This window comes from Telopea speciosissima, chromosome 1, assembly GCF_018873765.1.
Source record: "Telopea speciosissima isolate NSW1024214 ecotype Mountain lineage chromosome 1, Tspe_v1, whole genome shotgun sequence".
Classification (NCBI taxonomy): domain Eukaryota; kingdom Viridiplantae; phylum Streptophyta; class Magnoliopsida; order Proteales; family Proteaceae; genus Telopea; species Telopea speciosissima.
In genome coordinates this window covers 13,541,051-13,561,879 of record NC_057916.1, presented here as the reverse complement: position 1 = coordinate 13,561,879, position 20,829 = coordinate 13,541,051, and the positions used below count along the sequence as shown (strand labels likewise).

General features: G+C 37.2%; 1 protein-coding gene across 1 annotated transcript; it reads right to left on the bottom strand.

Moving 5' to 3' along the window:
- Positions 1-2,675: 2,675 nt before the first annotated feature.
- LOC122660137 (actin-depolymerizing factor 2) lies at positions 2,676-4,568 on the bottom strand. The gene is made up of 3 exons (XM_043855320.1): positions 4,417-4,568; positions 3,344-3,609; positions 2,676-3,239 (listed from the first exon to the last, which is right to left on the bottom strand). The coding sequence occupies exons 1-3, from the start codon at positions 4,417-4,419 to the stop codon at positions 3,089-3,091; spliced, it is 420 nt and encodes a 139-aa protein (XP_043711255.1). The 5' UTR covers positions 4,420-4,568; the 3' UTR covers positions 2,676-3,088.
- Positions 4,569-20,829: the final 16,261 nt, after the last annotated feature.

The window sequence follows — 20,829 nt, the reverse complement described above, 5'->3', positions numbered from 1 at the left end:
CGACAGAGACAAAATAAGCCCTGCGGCCCCTGCCTAGCTTAAGCGCCCCCTCCCCAATGGCATATCCCCCACTATAATCTAGAGAGCTTATTGAATAATACCTTTTGTCATCATCTCAGTGCATAATTCACACATTCAACCTTTATCCAATGGGTGTCATAACAAACTTGAGCAACTCTTACCCTCTAACTATATAATTCACATGATTATATTGTAAATGTCTCGAAATGAACCACAAAAATGCCCAACTCCCTCCAATATCAAATTGCTTTCCATTACATACCCTACCATCACCATACAAGCCAACAACCTGAACCACACCATGGGAAGCATAAACCAGACCATAATAGTGGTGGATGAAGCCCTTAAACCAATTTCAATCATATCATAGTCGTGGTCGATGAAGCCCTTAAATCACAACATGGATGCTGCAACAAGTTCTTAACAGAGAACGCATGGGTATAATAAACCAAGATCGAACCTTCAAACCATCAAATCCCAACACACCATGTCACAAAATCAACAACCACCTCAATAATTCTGGTCACCAGCAAATTGCATTTGTGTTGTTAATTCGTCTACCCTCTCAACACACAAATGCTGCTTCACAAATTCGTTCCAAACCCCCACCCCTCCTTTCATTATCTAAGTTTCACCACCACAAAAAATAGAGAAAAATCCAACATAAAACTAGGTAATCTGGGGACAAAAGAATATGGCAACCCAAAGGCTATCGCCAATGTAAACAAAGGGATTCAACAGTCACGTTCAATCAACAATAGCATGGGGAAATTTTACTAAATACGATATGGAAAGAAAAGACAACAGGAAGCTGTCAACAGCACGAGTAAAGCCATATGTTAAAATACCCACCATGGCAGTAACAACTATTTTCCGAACAGCCACAATGAAAAATGGTTGTCTAAAATACAGGACATGAGGAGAGGAATTCTTCTAAGGAAAAACTGAGGTTTATAGCATCCTAAGGGAACCAAAACACAAATAAAACAAAGATGTAAGGAGTAAAGGACTTCAGTACAGCAACTAGCATCCTAAGGGAACCAAAGCACAAATAAAACATGGACGCAAGGAGGGAATGACTACAGTACAGCAACTTGAATCCTAAGGGAACCAAAGCACAAATAAAACAAAGATGCAAGGAGAAAATGACTTCAGTACTGCAACTGTTTGATCAGGCTAGCTACCAAAGTAGCCAAAAGCAAACGTCAGAACAAGTGGATTCCACAATTTCCTCAATGTAAAGAAACAATACTGAAACAAGAACTGCAACGGGTTGATCAAGCCAGCTACCAAAGTAGCCAAAAGCAAACACCAAAACAAGTGAATTCCACACTTTCCACAAGGTAAAGAAACAACACTGAAATAAGAAAATGAACAGTGGAAACACAAACAGTTCTAGAAACAGAAAGAAACTGCTAAGGGGGGGGGGGGGAGCCAATAAGCAAAACACCCGTGCCAAACTGCCAAAAAGAGTCTAAGCTATTATTATGTACTAAAGTCAAAATGTGGGCAACATACCAGACCCTTCCTTGACCACCAAAGTTCTTATTTCAATGTCATTTAGAATCATTTAGTATAAAAGTTTTAAGATAAGTAGAACGGAGACAGAGTATATGGTGTGTAATTTTGATTACATTAAGACGAATAATGAGGTGGTGAAAATTGACAAGAGAGATTGACAAGAGAGACAGTATACAAAGTGTTTATTCTAGGTATCTGGGCTCAATTATAATTAAAGAAGGTGATGTAGGGGATAATGTTTCACAGAGAATTAAATCAGGATGGATGAGAGGTGCATCCGGAGTGTTGTGTGATCGGTGTATTCCTTTAAAACTTAAAAGGGATTTTTATAGGATACTTATATAACCGACTATGATGTATGCTGCAAAATGTTTGGTAGTTAAGAAGCATCATACAGATAAACTTAATGTAACAAAGATAAGGATATTGAGATGGATGAATACCAAAACTAGGAAGGATAAAGTGAAGAATGATCACATTAGAACTGATTTGTGAGTAGCTCAGATATATGATAAGCTACGAGAAAGTCATCTAAGGTGGCATGACCATATTCAACGGCCGCCTTTGGAAGCCTCAATACAAAGAAGTGATGGTGCAGAATGTTAGGTAGTTAAGAAGCATCATATAGATACACTTGGTGTAACAGAAATAAGGCTATTGAGATGGATAAGTGCCAAAACTAGGAAAGATAAAGTAAAGAATGGTCATATTAGAGCTGATTTGTGAATAGCTCCAATATATGATAAGCTACAAGAAAGTCATCTAAGGTGGCATGACCATATTCAACGGAGGCCTTTGGATGCCTCAATACAGAGCAGTGATTTGATTCAGGTAGAAGGAACTAAAAGATCCAGTGACAGACCTAAAATGATCTTAGGAAAAGCAGTGAGAAAAAACATGCGTAGCTTAGACCTTGTATCAAGTATGACCTCAAATAGAGCTGGATGGAGGGTAGGGATCCATGTAGCTGACCGCATTTAGTTGGGATAAGCCTGAGTTGCTGTTGTTGTTGAATGAATGTCCCTATTCAATCACATCACAAGAATTCAGGCATGTTGTCATTGTATTTAGTTGTATGCTTTCCAAGCTACTGCAAAGCACATGGGTGAACTCATCTAGTAAAAACCCAGACATAGTCAAACAAAAAAAAAAAATTAAATGCAACCATTTAAGAAAAAATATATGATTATCCGAAAAGCAGAGCAGCTTGCCTTTCCTACAATCCCAATAAAGATAACAAGGGTCAAGCATCCATTTCAAAGTAGTAAAACCAAACTAAAGGTGTACATAAACTGTTACATATCATTAGCTTGTAGACATCAGGCTACAAGATTACACTCTATAGGTTCCACAAATAACAAATCACAAGATATACTCGAAATCATTGATGTTGTTCTAGAAGAAGACATGAACTGTGCGGTAAATCTTGAAGAACAAGCAGATGTCACATCTAGCCAGATTCACCGCCTCACAAACTATAAACATTTCAATTGAGCAAAGCAGACTGTATGGAGAAAATCTCCATGGCAAGGTCTACTATGCATACTTAGCTGGCACGGCTTCTAATAACATCAAGGCCCATCTCAGTAGGATCGGTTGCCTGCAACTCCACCTGAATCCCATCTAGCTCTCTCTTGAATCTGTCCTTGGAACTTGCATAAATCATCTTACTTCTCACCCTTGAAGTATCAGGACACCTAGAAAAAAGAAAGGAAAAGAAAACGAAGAAAATAAAAGAAGAGTGATGGCTAATAAGCAGAAGACAGAATGTGAACTGAATATTTGTGAAATTAACAATTACCAGGCGATGAAGAAAATCTTGCTTTTCTGAACATTCTCAGAAGTTACAAAGTCAAAATCAAAGACTGCATATCGGCACTCATCAGCAGGAAGGCTTGCAGTGAAATCCTCATAATTTTGAGCGGGCTCCCCCACTTTTTCCACCACAACCTGCTTTTGCTTCTCCTCTATCTTGTAAACTATGAAGCGGTAAGTTCTTTTCGCTTTCAATTCCAAAAACTTTAGCTTACAGTCATCATGCACAGCCATCCCTGATGCGGCGTTGGCCTATGAAATGCATGGACATTAATAAGGCCACACAACGCAAACAATTGCAAGGCCATCAAGATCCAGTAGACTAACAGCGAATGATTCAATAAGTGACAAACGTACAGAAAAATCATTGAGAGCAGAAACTCATGCAAATATGTACAACGAAACCTAATCAAATTAGCATTCTTCAATAGTCCAAAACTTACAGAAATCAGATCGATTTATAACAAACTAAAACATGTAAAACTAGTTAACAGATCACACAACAAACCCTAAATCAAAGACATCTCAGTGAATTATATGTGCGCAGAAAGGCCTATTGCCATGAGCACCACCGGCGAATATGGATTTCAACGAACATCAATAAATTCAATCTCGATCCATAACATAAACGCCACACAGTCCATGTCTGACACTAGGTCATCTATAACTTCCATTTGTCTATAAAATTTCCAACGATGAAGCGAATCCAGATGAAAATAAATCCGTGAAATCCAAACACGAGTAAGAGAATCAAATAAGCCAAATCGGGAATCAGGTGTCCATGATCGAATTAACGAAGATCGATCTTCTGAGCTTAACTAGACAAACAAAGACTATTAATCACAACAAAAATAGATCAAAATTTGTATCTCACTCCAGCAAAATCAGCCTACAAAATCAAACTGGTTACAGATCAAACTAATATTCCAGTATATATTCAACCAAAAAAACCAAGTATCAGTAGCAAAAAACGAAGCCCTAACATTTCGGGGAAGAAAGAAGAAGCAAATTAAAGATGAGAAAAAGAGAAAAAAATATCAGTAACAAGAAAGAACTCACCATTTTGGAGAAGCAGAAGATGAACGGCGGCGAACTAGAGAGACGAGACGAAAAGGAATCGAGAAAATCTAGGGCGAAGAGACGACAGAGGATATAGAAAAGACTCTCCGATAACAAAGGCTCTGCGCATCTGCGGTGAAATAAAACCCTCCTCTTTCGGTGTACATCTAATAGCGTGATGATGGTCATACATGACCACCGTGAGAAAGTATATTGGACCAATTATACTTTGACACGTAATGTGTTGCCGAAAAATCGCATGGATCCACCCCCCATGTAACCACTCCACTATCTTTTTTCATTTTTTATTTTTTATTTTTTATTTTCTTTTTCTTTTGAAACCACAAATCCGCGATCGCTTCATCGAGTTGGCTTTGAGATTTTCATTACATTGGTGGGGGAAGTACCAAAATATCTTCGGATAACCATATAATTTACTCAAATTGCCACTAGAGGTCTCCGTTGAAATTTATCGCTGGAATTATTCTTTGCTTTTGTCCGAAACGCCGTTGCCATCTGGAGTCTGGACGGCGGAGCCGTAGGAAGTAGAAACTAACAAGGAGGATGGGTAATTTCATTGACCTTTGAGCTCTTATAATTTTATTCTATTTTGGGTAGAAAGCTCTTATAATTAATCATATAACATAAAAAGGGAAAGAGAACGCTACACTATTCTACGCCTAGATATAGGGCATTTAAAATGATTGTCGCATCCCATGGAAAGCAAAAAATTTTAGGAGTGCTTCTGTCATTTTGCATTTGCCTGTATTTGGGCACAAGAAGAAATGCACCCACCCAAGTATTCTTTTTCCTAAAAGGAAATTTTTTCTTTAAAATAATATTTTCTTTTTTTTAAGATACCCAAACCAAGATAACATTAAAGAGATTAATCAATCTTTTTTAATTTTCAATTTTACCCTTGCTTATCCTTACCCAAACACCCTTCCAATATCCCAAGTCCCCCCTTCCCCAACCCCACCACTTCCCTGTCCTATGCCCCCTCCCCCAATTCTACAGCTACCTCAAGGTCATCACTTATCCCAGTCTTGCCCCCACCCCTACCACTGGCCCCTATCTCGCTTCCAGTGCCCACCATTACAATTTCCAAGCCTTGTCGCACCCTTGACCCTGCCTCCGCCCCCACCCTCATCCATGTCTCGCCACCCACCCTTGCAATTCCGCAGCCATGCCCCCACCCTTGATCCCTACCCCTGGCTCTTGACTTCTGCTTTTGCCCCCCCCCCCCCACCTATTCAAGTTGCAACACCCAATCCCACGACTCCCACCTGCAAGCATGCATGTTTGGGGTCTTGGTTTGAGTCAACTGGGAAACTCATCGAGTCTGACAGAAAGGTAGTAAACGATGGCGTTTCTCACTTGTCTTTTTTTTTTTTTTTTTGTAAAGATCTCCACTTGTTTTAGGAGCAAATCCATGTTAGACATACCATAGTCGTTTATGGGTGATTCCCATTTTGAAATAGCTTTTGTAGTTCCTTGTTCATCCACTTTGTATGGATGATTCCCAATCGAGGTAGAGGCCATTGAATCCATAAGATCTGTTGAATCATGTATAATGTGTTGATTGGTTGTTTAATATTAGTGTGAGATGGTATGAGACATTTCACATATTTATTATATTATTTGTATTATTTAAATAATGATGTGAATATTTTAATGTAATAATGTATTTGATAATGTGATGGAATATTGTGATTGGTCATGACGAATAGTGCAAGTATGAAGTGGCATGCTTATATTAATCTTAATGATTAAATATTAATTAGTATAATTAATTAAGTTAATTCTATCTATTAGGAGGATTAATAAAGGATTTGATGTGGCTTAGCATTATTGGACCATGTGTTCTACCAAAGAACTACCACATGGTGCATGGAGAGGATGAGATGGTGTCATGATTAGCAGCCACATGGCATAGAGGTGAGGTGTCATCAAGGATTAACTATTTTGTTTGATTAAATGAGATTATAGGATTGAATTGAATATTTGTTAGATATTATTTAAGAGATTGGATATTTTGACTATGTAAGACCATGGTTACTTATAATTAACTATGATTAATAGTAGACATCTTTGGAACAAATAAATGAAACTTGTACATTGGATTTAGTTAGTCTACTTTAGTTTGTTGAGTTAGAAAAATGAGAAGAAGAAGAAAGAACCAAGGAACAGCTCATAGTAGGTAATATAGGTTTAGAATTCTTCCCCATAAGGTTTATATTCTTCTTGATGGATTATTGAATGATTTATTTACTATTATCATAAGATATATGAATTGTGATAATGGCATAGAGGAATTGTGTTATTGAAATCGAGTATTGTAGCAGGATTGATGAATGCATGCCTCTTAAAATGCTTTTTAAAACTATATGAAGTGGAATGAAATGACAATATATGTTTTTACAATAATCCTCACTTAACAGAGGGAGGAGTGAGACGTATTATATATGTTCCTCACTTAGCAGGGAGAGGAGTGAGATGCACGTTATATTCCTCAATTAACATGGGAGAAGAGTGAGAGGAATCATATGAAAAATTATTGAAATAAGTAATGAAGTGTTGTACATTGTGGAATGCATATTGTATATGATGCATAACAGGGTTTTGTATGTTCCACTCACTAGGCTATTAACTCACCTCATATTCTTTATTTTATTGTAACAAATCATCGTCAAGATAAGGGCAAAAGAATTGTTAAGGTAGATCAGGGCTAGTGATTTTGATATTTATTTTTTGTAAGACCTTGTGTAAGAATAATATAATCAATGAATTCCAAATTGAATGAATGTAACTTAAACTAATTTAAAGTTTTTGATAATTGCCATAAGATCAGTTCAATTTTGTAATATTACCTCATTTTAATACGAAAGACTTATGCTACATTTGTGAATTGGGGTCTTCAAACCCTTTCATTTTCGTGTGATAAAAAAAAATATAGGGTTTGATCCCATCCAGGTCTAGTGGTTTGAGGTCGTTACATTTCAAACGTTCAAGATAGATATGCATAAGACTTCATGAGAAAACTTCTTCTAAACAAATTAATGATGGGAAAAGGACTGAAGATCCAGGGAGAATCTCTGCATGCGAATTTCAAGTACATGCAAAATGAATCAAAGGGTATTTTGGTGATTGACACTTAAAGGCAATTTACTATTGTTATAATGGTCAATTATTTTTCCAAATTTCACAAAACATCTATTATACCACATGAACAGATGATATGTTCATTCTGACCATTGGATAAAGACACGATCTAGGTTAGTCATGTGTCAAATATATATATATATATATATTTTTCAGTAAACATCATGTGTCAAATTTGAAAGTCTAATTTAATTAAAGGCAAGATATCGTTACTTGATTGTGTAACCCCTGCACAACATGGGGGCAAATGAGAGCACGCACATAAGCATCAAGACGGATGTGGTTTTTGATTTATGGATGAGTTGGGTGATAATTTCGTGTATTATTACGACAATGTTCTTTTTCCCTTCAATTAAATACCCTCTTTTGTATTCACACACATCCCGAGTAAATGTCCATATATGTATCGATACTCTTTATATTATTGTGTACTTTCTCAACTCAAGTTTATCTTGTGATTTTGGTAAACAACCTTCCATTGTTACATGAATCAATATCAAATATTAAAATCTAAAAATAACCAAAACACTCCTCTAATACTTTTCCCATAAGTTTGAAAAGTAACATTCAAAACTGAAAGCCATCCATGGAAGGCGTGTTTGAGAGAACTTGGTCTCGAAAGAAAGGCTCTAAGTTGATTAGATCTGCAGCTTTGCTGCCCACGCAAGCATGAAACCTGCATTTATATATTGCCGTTCGTACACGGGTGGCATTTGTTAACATATAATACACAGCTTAATTAATGGTCATCAAAGATTGGAACCAATCTGAAGTAGATAACCTCTTCTTAATTTATTTATTATCTGTCCATTTGTTGGAATTAAAGATGGACACAATTTTTCAATCATGCATGTATGATGGTACCTTCCCCTACATGCTATATTTGATTCGCTACTTTACTGCCCATTCAAGCATACGATATCTGTGTATAAATTGGTGGTCTAAGTCATTTGTACGTCATTGATATTTGTAACCATCAACGCAGTTGGTGGTACCCTGCATAGTTTTAAGGAGAAAAGAATACTACTTGCTCGCGTGGCCCATGTGGCTCTTGCACTTAGATACAAAAAGTATGTGAAAGTATTGTACTACCCACATAGAAAGGTGAAAATTTAGCTCAGGGCAATGCTTACACGCACACTCCCATCAACCAGTACACACATGCAAGGCTCTAGAGATCTAAGCAGTGATCTCTTGCCCTAGTTTTATATATCAGTATCGGTATCCGTATTGATCTCAACTGATATTAATATTGATATATATTATATTGTATCAGACAATTTTGCCTTTATTTTTAATAAAAATTTTGAATTTTGGACAAATTTACATACCTTTATTAAAATCCATTCCACGGAACATTAGTTTTCATGAGTTATCCAACTATAGTAAAGGTAGTTTCCCATTTGGATATTTTATCGAAAGTTATCCATCTATCCTACTCATGGATTTAGTTCATGATATCGGTGACAATATTGATTATTGTCGATATTTTTATCGATACCGATACCAATAAATATTGCATGTATCAAGTTGTATATATTGGTATCGATTCTAGATCAAAATATTATTTTTCATTAAAAAAATATCATATCTCTACCATATCAGTCAAGTATCGGTATTGATTGATACATATCGGTCAAGTATCGATATTAGTCATGAGTCATGATTGTATATAAATCGTCTGATACAACCGATTCCTAAAACCATTTTCACTACCGTAATGACTCATGGTGAAGAGATTTCTTTTTCACCGTGGATGAAGCCATGAAGGGACACTCGGCCCTTTCTTATTGAAAATTTGGGATATAAAAGTCTAGTGGGACCCACTATTTTGTGATAAAAAATACATTAATATAGAAATTGGAACTTTAGAAGTGTACCCCAAAGAGTGGTTGTGGAAACGGGAGGTGATCAATGGACTGATCTTAGGTGTCATTGTCCATAGACGTCATGGATTGATTATCTAATTCAAAGTTGTTAAACAATTAAAACAAGGAAGGACAGATATGAGATTTCATCTATAAAGATGCTAATGGAGATGTTTATTGGGAAAAAGATGCTCTAATGAGTAATGACATATTTATTAGTCGTTGACATTCCAGTCCAACCTGGCCACCTGCACTAAGTATTTTAATAAAGCTTCATGTTCCAATCCGTGCCATTTATCCATGTGAGAAGCATAAGAGAAAAAAGAGATGGTTTCGGTGATGGTTCTGTGTTCTTTATGGGGGAATGTGGCCCTACATGCGTGCGGGGCAAATGAGAGCGTATGCGTTGGCATCATACTGGATGGTATTCCGGCCTTTTATGGGATAGGATGGTTATTTCACTTTTTCTGTGTCTAGATGTGAGCGTGCATTTTCCCACAGAGAACTTTCTTCGATGATATATCAAAGGAGTGGAGATTATTTCATTTTACCGATGAAAAACTGAGGAAGGGTCCTCTACTCACAAAAAGTTTTTGGTTAATGTTTTGCCAATCCCTTCATAATGCATGAATGGGAATAGGGATGCAAGTTTGGCCTGGCAAAACTGAGATTGCCCTGAGCCTAGGCAGGGCTTGGATTTGTTTTACAAGCCCGAGTTTGGCTCAGGCAGGACTTGGGCTGACGCCTCCGTTTGAGCCGGTTCAATCCGACCTTACATATTTAAAATTATAATATAAATAATATTTTAATAGAATACATAAATACAAAGTGTAATTAACATTATTTGTTTAATACAATACTCAGAGGTAGGCAGGATCAATCCAGGTTGGGCTGGGTTAAATTATATCTGACAGGGCTGGGCCTGAGTAGAGATCCCTCAGGCTCCGGCCCAACCTAGAGCTGGGCTTGGGCTGAGCTAAGGGAACCTAGGGTTGGGTTGGGTTTTAAAAAACCCAGCCCTATCCAGCCTGTTGCACCCCTGTTGGAGAAGGAAAACTCATGATCTCTCCACTATTAAAGAATGAATGCCAGAATAGTACTCCACTCCCCATTATGACACCCAACCCGCTCTCATCATGACCCACAATGAAGGAATACCTCTTCATGCGGGTGAAAGAAAACCTCCCTTGAAATCTAACAATTACAAGGATAAAAATTAGACTATCTTACATATGATTGAACAGTGACATCATGGAATTTGTGAGCTTAGCATTTTTCGTGACAAAAAATGATAGCTCTCACCCAACCTAGCTAGGTCCCATGGATTACGATATGTCATAAAGAGCGCATAGTCATGTTTTACCTTTTCATTTAAAATTGTATTAGTAGAGGAAGAAAGAATGTTAGCTAGTCGCGTGAGGTGTGTAGCCCTTATGCTAGGCATAAGGTCACCCAAAATGACCATCGTGCCCCCATAAAAAGACAAAAAAATTCTAAAGAAATAGTGATCAAGAGTTAGACCCTTGCGCAACCAGGTATCGTTCTCTCTCCCATAAGTAAATTTAAGAGTAATTGCAATCAGAAATAGATCGATCATGAGCACGCTCCACTGCACGTTCATACGCTCTGCACATACATTCGGCAATAGACACATGTTTTTTTCACTTCCAAACATATCCTTTTTGAGCCTAAATGATAGTGGATGTGATATTAATAGTTGCAACGTGCAAGTACAGGTGGCAGAACCGGACCTTAATGGGTTATTCCATGATTCAATCAATAGTATTGTCGAAACACCTTCATATGCTTTTCTCTTCTTTGTGAATGTAACAGGTAGGGGGATACCGGAAACCCATGTGGTAGGACTCAAGTTCAACTCGCCCTGCGATAGGTACTACTCTCTTAGCCAAGTATCAATCAAAGATTCAAAGTAGATTCATGGGTGGTACATGGCCACGACCAAAAACTCTGATAAGAAAGCACTACAGTGAGCTGGTATCAACAAACGCAGCTGGCAAGGCCTAGGTTAATTGTCGCGCGTAGGGGTGTCAAAAGTTGGCCCACACTGATAGGTCCGACCTGAATTGACTAGTTCAAGCTTGAAACTCGTCTGATCTATTATTAAATGTGTTGGACTTAAGCACTGAACAATTAAGAATCTAACATTTCTAATGCAAGGTATTGACCCAACAACCTTTCAATTGGGACTGATAGAATACTATGACCGATCAATAATTATCTGATTACCTTGAGCCCAATTATAGACCGGTAACCAATCGACCTATTGAATAGAAAAATGCCCATGCCCTAACCTATGAGGCCCAATTATCTAAACAGTGTGGGGTTTAATTGATGAGGATCGATTAGACTAGACTAGGATCGACCATAACCGATCGATTGACACCCCTAGTTGTCGGGTCTTGAGATCAAGTTCCACCTTGGAGAGGGGTGAGGGAACTTGCATCAATGATAATATATTGCTTGGCAAATAGTATCAGATCATAACCTTTTACTTTGAGTGGATATCATGAATGATCATGATGACATAGCGTTTCTTTTCTTTAGTGCTAATTATTTTGATATTTCAGAATAGTGGTTTTGGACCTGAGCACAGGTGCTAACCATGGAAGATAAAGAGTTCGGTTCCTTTGCACGTATGAATAGGTGAACATACATGTGAGACCCAATCACATGTACGTTCACCTATTGATACGTGCAAAGAAACCGAACCCTTTCATTAGTGCACTCCTGTATGTGGCTATATCAATTGGTCAGAAAACTTTCTCTCATTTTTTAAAACAAGTACCTGCTCCAAACGCTATCTTTGGTTATACTAAACCAATACCACAGGGGTGTCTCGAGACTTAAGGACCGGTATCCCGTTTATATCCCTCCAAATTTGCCATCCCTCTAGCCATGATTCGGAAGTCAACAACTAGTCGTTAAACCCGTAATTATCCCGGATATTAATTGCTCTTTCTTATTTGGTTCATCTCACTATCTATTGTGTTAATGCAAGGAAAGTTTTTTGGGTCAGAAGAATAAAGTGAATAAAAGTACAAGAAAGGTTCATTGGATCGGCTTCTTCCTCTGAACCATTAGAAGGGTAACAATGGCTCACATTATTTTGATCCACAACATTATAAAGTAGGTTAAAATATATATTTTATTAACCATTAGTTTCTATTTTGAAAGGATTTATTAATCCCCAAAGTTACCTATTGCTCGCTAATGTGGCCTAAGAAGGGGGAAAAAAATTTGAACTTCAAAAAATACCCTAACATGATTTCTATCCAAGGTCCCAAGAACCGCTCTTTCCCTCCTCTATTCACCACATGGTTCTAAGTATTGGTATCATATAGCTCAAATCAGACGATACGTACTGGCTTTGCTAATCGTTGATATCGATATTGTATCGGTAGCACAATACGGACAAAGGGTAAAATGGTCAGAAAACTCATTTTTAGGAAATTCAGGGATAATTTTATCCAATACAACCGATCTAAGCCAATACCATATCGATATTATATCGGTTTTACGTGTTGCCGATGCTCGTTTCTATACCGTGCACTAAAACCATGATTCACCACCACCACCACCGTACCACCCCTGCAACCCCAACCAGATTTATCTGTAATCTGAACCCAAGATGAAAGCCTATACTAAAAGAATTGCTGCAAATGCTAAAATGCTATCTGATTCATATATAAACCAACTTTATTATTGAACTTTTCCAGTATCTTCTAACATGAAAAAGTAAATAGAAAGAAGGGAAGAATCCCTTTATTTCTCAACTTTGACAGTGACTGCCACTTTCTCATCACCGGCTTTCTTATCAACTTTATCAGTCTCAGTCTTCAGAGTTGGAGGAGGTGGCGGAGGAGAAGGGTGAACTGGAGGTTTTGGCAATTCGGTTCCACCTTTGTTGCTGGGTGGAGGCATGGGGCTCGAATCCAAGTCATCCACTTCATCGGGAAACCAAAACACAATCCCTGAGGTGCTCCTACGATGTCGATTGATCCTGGAAGAAGACATCCTTACAACTCTCCCGAAAGAAATAGTTGAAAATGGTAACTTGGAAACTGATACCTAGAAAGCTGAAACAAATATAAACAAGCTATTTTTGCTGGTTGGAGAGACTTGCAGTGAGGGTTTCCTTATTGGCCTTATATAGAGGTTTTTAAGGTTTGAAACTAGCTCTCATCAGCTACTCTCCTCATAATTGTGAAATTATGGAAATGAGGTAGACGGTGCGAACAAATTGGCAGGGTCAAATTAACAAAATGAAATGAGGCTTTGTCTTGGAAATAATTACAATTCTACACTTGGAGCACATTTAGGGTCTGTTTGGATAAGTGGAGGGGTGGGAACTACTGGATGATCGAGTCCAAAAATGTCTCTTAAGAAGAGAACTTCTTTGTGGATCTATCCTTCATTTTCCTCTTTTGTTTTTTAAGGGTTGAAATACTTCATTTTCCTTAATGAAATATATACATTCAAGTTAGTTAATTGCAGATCTTTTCATCATAATGATTGTATTTGTAATTGGGTTTCATTCATCTCCAATTCACTATGTTATGGAATGCATCTAAGTCGAAGGTTATTCGATTAATTTTATAAATGGCAAAAGTTCTTTGAGCCTCTGGGATAAGATACACTAGCACCTTTGTGTTTGTCTCCCTCTTTCTCACATAAAATGACCGTGCTGCCTTCCTATAGTCGATAACAAACGTACCGCAACCCATTGGTGTGCTCCCCTATCCTGCTTGCTCAGAGATCTCTCTCCCTTCTAGAAATTATGGATTATGTATGTACTAATGATTTTGTTTTGTAATAAGCAAATACTATTCTTAACACTTCCATGTATATAATCAAAGCAAACCAAACGAGCCCTAACTTTGCTCCAGTCCAAATGAAAAGGTGGATGGAAGGGGATTAGTAGTGGAAGTCTACAATAGAAAATTAAAACAATGAATTTCTCAAAGTTAATTTGGTAAATTTCTTTAAGGTTATTGAAAATCTTTATATTCTGCATAAGGGTAGTTTTGGAATTTTGTCGATGGTGTACTGCAGTAGTGCAGTGTTCAAAATATACAGGTAAATACATTTGACTAAGACATTAAAATTTACGTTTCTTATCAAATAAATATCATAAAACAGATCATTTATGGGGTTTGACCATTTGAATTTGAAAGTTTATGGATGCTTTATGTAGTTAGGTGCTACTCCCTTTCCATCTTTGCACTTCCACACCAAGCACTCTTTCTTCGCTGAAAACATAAATTTCCTGGTATCTTCATAAAACCGATTTTCCTCCCCCCTCCCCCCTTTATTTGTTGTATTTTACTAAGAATTCCCCATCTATTTAATACAAGGGTGTTTGTGGGTAAGAAAACTCTCTCCACCCCCATAAATGCAAAATACTATATTAGTCGGATTTGGATCCTCTACGGCGCAGCTGCCCTGTCCTGCCGTACTATGCAGACACAGGGCTGCATGCAAAGTCTGTCTTATCCATGCCCGAGCACCTTGTCCGAGTGGGGTAAGACGATCTTTGCGCACAACGCTGAGTCTACACAACACGACAGGATGGGGCAGCTGTGCCGTAGAGGATCGATTTGGATCCATATCAGTCCCAAGTAATTTGTGAGATAGATTTGCTACTGTGAGCTTCTTATGTCCTATGCAATTTGATTTGCACATGTCTCTCAAGGTGTCAAATAATTTGTAACCTTATTTTTTTGTTCTTTTAGTGTAAGGAGCATCTTGTTGTCACAAAAATGGTGAAGTTATTGTAATCTTCTTTTGATTGTCTTTGTCTTGCTCTTAAAACTAATTTTAGTTGAGGGTAAAAATGTACTTTCAAAATAGATTGAAAAGTGACTTATCATGTCATTTTCAATAGTTGTCAATTTGTCATTTTCCATGTGAAATGACATGATTTACCCTCATAAAAAAAGAATTGTATTATACTAGTAAAGCAAAAAAATATGCATGGAAATGACATTTTTTGATAATGATATAATTATATGTAACTTTCAAATTATTTAAAAAAAAAAAACCTTTGTTTATACCCTTAATATAAAGAACTTCTGAGAATAAGACAAAGGGCAATTAAGAAAGTTCCAACTACATCTATTAAGGTATCATTCAGACATTCCCATTATATATTTTCATGTAATATGTTGGGAATAAGGAAAACCTTCGATTAGATATATCCTGTCTATAAAGTTAGACAACACGAAAATCAAAACGATGAGATGATCCTTCGAATCCCTCTCAATCGACAACACTTAAAAAAAAAAACAAGTAGCAAGTTGTAATCTTGTTCCCTTGATGACAAATCACATAAATAACATTTAACTGAAAATACAAAAAAAAAAACACAACGTGGTAGGTTAATTGTCCTTGAAATTTGTAGACAATATTTGGAAATGATGGAGAAGTCAAATTTGGAAACAGCAAAAGTAAAAAAAAAAAAACCATAAACAACCACAACACCATTCCTATAATATAAAGGTAATTTAGGTAATTTCTAACAAGTCCTGTACATAGGTCTCAGCCCCAGTGATGTGCAATGCAATGCATGACATTATAATTCTTCCTTAATCTCAAAAACACTAAAGGGGAAGGGCGAGACCAACGATATATATCAATTGGCAAATATTATCAGATCATAATCTTTTACTATTAATGGATATCATGAATGATCATGATGACATAATGTTTATTTTGTTTAGTGCTAATTATTTGATTTTTTTTTTTTTTGGATAAACAATTATTTGATACTTCACAATAGTGGTTTTTGTAAGTGAGCATTGGTGCTAAATATGGAAAAAATAAAAAAGCAAGAAATAAAAACAAAGGGTTTTCTTCTCCCTCAATATGTATAGTGAAGTATAATGTTTTACTATTTATCATGTGACAATACATGGGTTAGTCCATATGATAGAGGACCAGACGAATATCTCATTGGTACAATTTCAGCTTAACAATGAGAAGAGGAAGTGGCTAAAATTACAATAGATGTCATTTTGTATTAAAATACCAATATTTAATGACATCTTGGTAATTTTACTAAAAATTTGAATCAAAATTTAAGCAACTTTTCTTGCTCACTTTTGACTAAAATTTGGGTAATGAGATGGATGGTCAATCAATTTATCACAATTACTATCCTATGTTCTTGCAAGGAGCATTAAACTTCACTAGGTTTAGTAACACTTATAAGGATCCAAAAACAAAACCCAACAAGATTGATATGTTATCCGAAGGAAATGAAGCCTCCAAAAAAATTGCAGTAAATGGTAAAATGCTTGTCATCATATAAATCAATAGGAGCGCACATGAAAGCATCAACAGGGTGGGACGGTCATTTCACCCCCGACTGTGTCTAGCACAAAGGCATGCTCCTCCTACCCCCACAAAAACCATTTTCCCAAATTAAATTTAGGGAGAATGTTTTTTGTGCCGGGGGCATAGGTTGCACCCAAACACATGGGGGTGGGTGCAATGACCACCCTGCCCCGCTGAGTAACAGGCCCATGTGTCTGGGCGCAGCCTGTGTTGCGGCACAGAGAACATGAGCCCTTCAATTTAATATTGAATTGTTACAATATCTGCTAACAGGGCAGTTCTTAACATGTCTCTTCAATCAATTTAGATTCTCAATGGAGCCGTGAATGGAACTTGAAGAAGCAAATATAGAGAAGAGAAGAAACCATCCCTTCATTCCTTAACTTTGACGGTAACCAATTTCAATTCTTATCGCCGAATTTGTTATGAATTTCAGTCATCAGAGTTCGAGAAGGTGGGGGAAGGGGTAAATGGGCTTGAACTAGAGGTTTGGGCAATTAATTGGTTCCTTCATTGTTGTTGCGTGAAGCCCCGGGGCGGCTCATCTCGAAGTCTTCACCATATTGAAGCCAAAACACAATCTTTGATGAACTCCTCAGATGGAGATTGAGACTGGGAAACATAGTTAAAACTCACAAGAAAAATTGATGATAATGGGAACTGGGAATGTGATACCCAAAAGCTATGATGCTATAGTTTTTAAGTATCACCTTCCTAGTTCTCATTATCATCTATTTCTCCTGGAAGTTTTAAGGATGTTTCCCAGGCTCAATCGCCATCGGAGGAGTTCCTCAAAGATTGTGTTTTGATTTCCAGATGACGAGGACTTGGAGACCAGAGCTCCAAGGCTCCATGCTGCAACAATGGAGAAACCAAATTACCCTAATATCCAGTTCAAGTCCATGTTATCCTTTCTCCATCTCCTCCAACTCAGATGAACCAAGTTCATAACAAAGCTGGTGATAAGAAAACTGGTTACCATCAAAGTTGAGAAATGAAGGAAGGGTTTCCTCCCTTCTCTATATTTGATTCTTCCTGTTCCGTGCATGGCTCTGTTGAAAAATCCAAATTAATTGATGAGACACATTAACAACAGCCTTATTAGCACATACATATTGGAGCAATTAACAATGATAGCATTTTACCTTTTGCTGCAATTCTTTAGGAGGCTTCATCATGTGTCAGATAAATTTTGTTTGGTTTTCTTTGTTTCTTTTTTGTCCCGTTGCTAAATTTTGTTTGGTTTTCTTTGTTTCTTTTCTTTCCGGTTGCCTCCCCCCACCGGATGATTATCCTCTCCAATGCTTAAAGTGTGGCAGTGTTAAGTGGAGATGTCGACACCTGACAGCTGACGCATCCAACAGTCCGATCTCATTGATATGGACCATTGGATGCAACAGTTGTCAGGTGTTGACATCTCCACCTAACACTGGCGCAGTGCCACACTTCAAAAAATTGGAGAAGATAATGCCCCCCCACCCCCCACGGACCCCACCCTCCCCCTCCCCCTCCCTAGGTAAGCATCATTGCTCGGATCGAAAAACCACTATTGTGAAATATCCAATAATGAGCACTAAAAAACAAGGGACCTTATATATCCACTAAAAGTAAAAGACAATGAGCATTTTTTTAATTGGGGTTGGTGGGGGAGGGAGATTAGGGAAGTGTTTTATATATCCCTCAAACTTCCTCCCCAAGGCAAGATTTTGATCTCTTTGATCTCAAGACCTGACTACAATCAACCAAGGCCCTTGCAGATACTAGGTTGATACCTTCTCATTAATTCTTAATCTTGGATCAGATCGGTCGATTTTGGTTGGATCGAATTGGTATTGGCCGAGACTGATCCCGATACTGATCCTATCCAACTGTACAGAAGAATAAAAAGGTTTTAAAACATCAGATTTTTTATATTAAAAAAAATAGGGGCAAAAGTGTCATATTTGCCTTAGTTTGGACAATCCCAATCCATATCGGCCGATCCAATCCAATCCAAACGATACCGAGATTACTAACCTTGCATGGTAGTGATTTCTTATAAGAGTCTATGCTCTTGACCACGGATCACCCATGGATCTACAGCCGAGAAAATCATAGGGTGTGATCCAAACCTAAGGTTATAAATATCATTCTCAAATTTGTTATCTAAAATTTTTTATCGCACATGTAGGCTAATCATTCTAAATGACCACATTGCAAATGGATAATTTAATCCTAATATTTCTTATTAGGTCACAAAGAAAATACAACATCAAAGAAACACAAAATTCCCAAACATAGCATATAATCATGCACTAATAAAGATAAATCTTTGTTAAACTAACAATGGAAATGGAGAATACAAAGGGAATGAACGAAACTAACCTGATTGAAATCCTCAAATTAACATATTAGTTCTCGAAACCATTTTCTTGTATTAGTTGTCTTCTGCAATAGATCCTGAAACCCCAAAGGCAGCAGATCGATAAAATAGAAGAAGATAGATCACTTTTCAAAATGAATCCAAAACACATCTGAAAAAGAGAAAAAAAAAAAACAAAAAAAGCTCCACTGAATGTTTTGGCTGAAGCCATCTCTATAGCTATTCTCAACAAGAGTGAGATATATGGTTCTCAATGAATTGAAGAGTGCATAAGCATAAATAGGAAGAAAAAAGGCAAATGTACATAAATGGAAGGGTAGTATAGACATTGAATAAAATTGCGTGCATGTTACGCAAGCAAGTTTGGCCATTGGATATAGATAAGATCAACTTTACTAAGTAACGAAAATTATTATTTCCATTAAACGTTAATAAATAAACGTCACCAATATCGTGGATTTGCTATTGTGCGCGTCTTAAGAAATTGTCCCTTATGTATTTTCATGTCAAATGTTAGGAATGAAGAAAAACCTTTAATCAGATATATCCTACCTATAGAACTAGATTCACAAAAATTCAAAATGGTGAGATGATTTTAGAGCTACACAATGAACCATTTAGTTGAATGAAAAAAACCAAATAGCAAGTTGTAAAAAAAATCATACTAAGGGTTAGAAAAAAACAAGTGGAAATTGAAAATATATATTTTTAAAAAATATGGTGGATTAATTATTGTCGAAATTTGTAGACAATTTTTTAGAAACGATGGAAAAGTCAATTTGAAAACAAAATTTTTTTTTTAGAAAAAAAAAAAGAGAAGTGACACCTTTCCTATAATAAAATGGGAACGTCTAACAAGTCCTAGTAATAGGTCTGTGCCCCACTCATCTGCAATGCATACAAAATGTTAACATAATCATACATTTTTAACCATCTATTCCAGCCTTAAAATTCATAGGACTAATAATTTTAAAGAGAATATTTTCCAGTGGGGGGAGTGTACTGCCCACATCTACATACAATAGGTGTGAAATGATCGTCCTACCCTCAATGAAAGGCGAAAATCCTACCCCATGATGATTCCATGCATGCGTTTTTATTGGCCCCCATGCAGGCAAGGGTCATACTCCTTCACAAAGAACTCTTGCCCTAATTTTAATAGGCAACTTGGGAAATGCCTCGTGGAATATGAGGTCAGTGGGAGGGACTCCTTATATATTTAAAAGGGAAAGGTTCTCTGAGAAAGCAGCAAAGAATACACTAATGTCTCTCTCTCTCTGTATATCTCTCCTCCTCACATTAAAATCACCTCTTTACCCTTGTTGCGAAACCATTCTGTCACCCATCATGAGTGCAATCCCCTATTCCGCTTGGTCAGAGAACCCTCTCCCATTTTAAAAACAAGTACCTGCCCCAAACGCTATCTTCGTAATTCCAGACCTACATCATTAGGGCTGGGTCAAACTCAGGACCTTGGACGGTATTTGTACGTACAAGGACATGATCCGCATTCAACCAACAGATCACTTCTATCCAAGGTCCCAAGAGCCGCTCTTTCCCACCTCTATTCACCACCACCCCCCTTGCTAACATGAAAAAGTAAATATAAAGAAGGGAAGAAGCCCTTCATTTCTCAACTTTGACAGTAATTGAGAAGCTGATACC

Excerpts from the sequence above, each read along its gene's own strand:
- LOC122660137 (XM_043855320.1), bottom strand. Across the intron at positions 3,240-3,343 it reads AAGATTTTCTTCATCGCCTG|GTGTCCTGATACTTCAAGGG; the intron begins GTAATTGTTAAT and ends TCTTTTTTCTAG.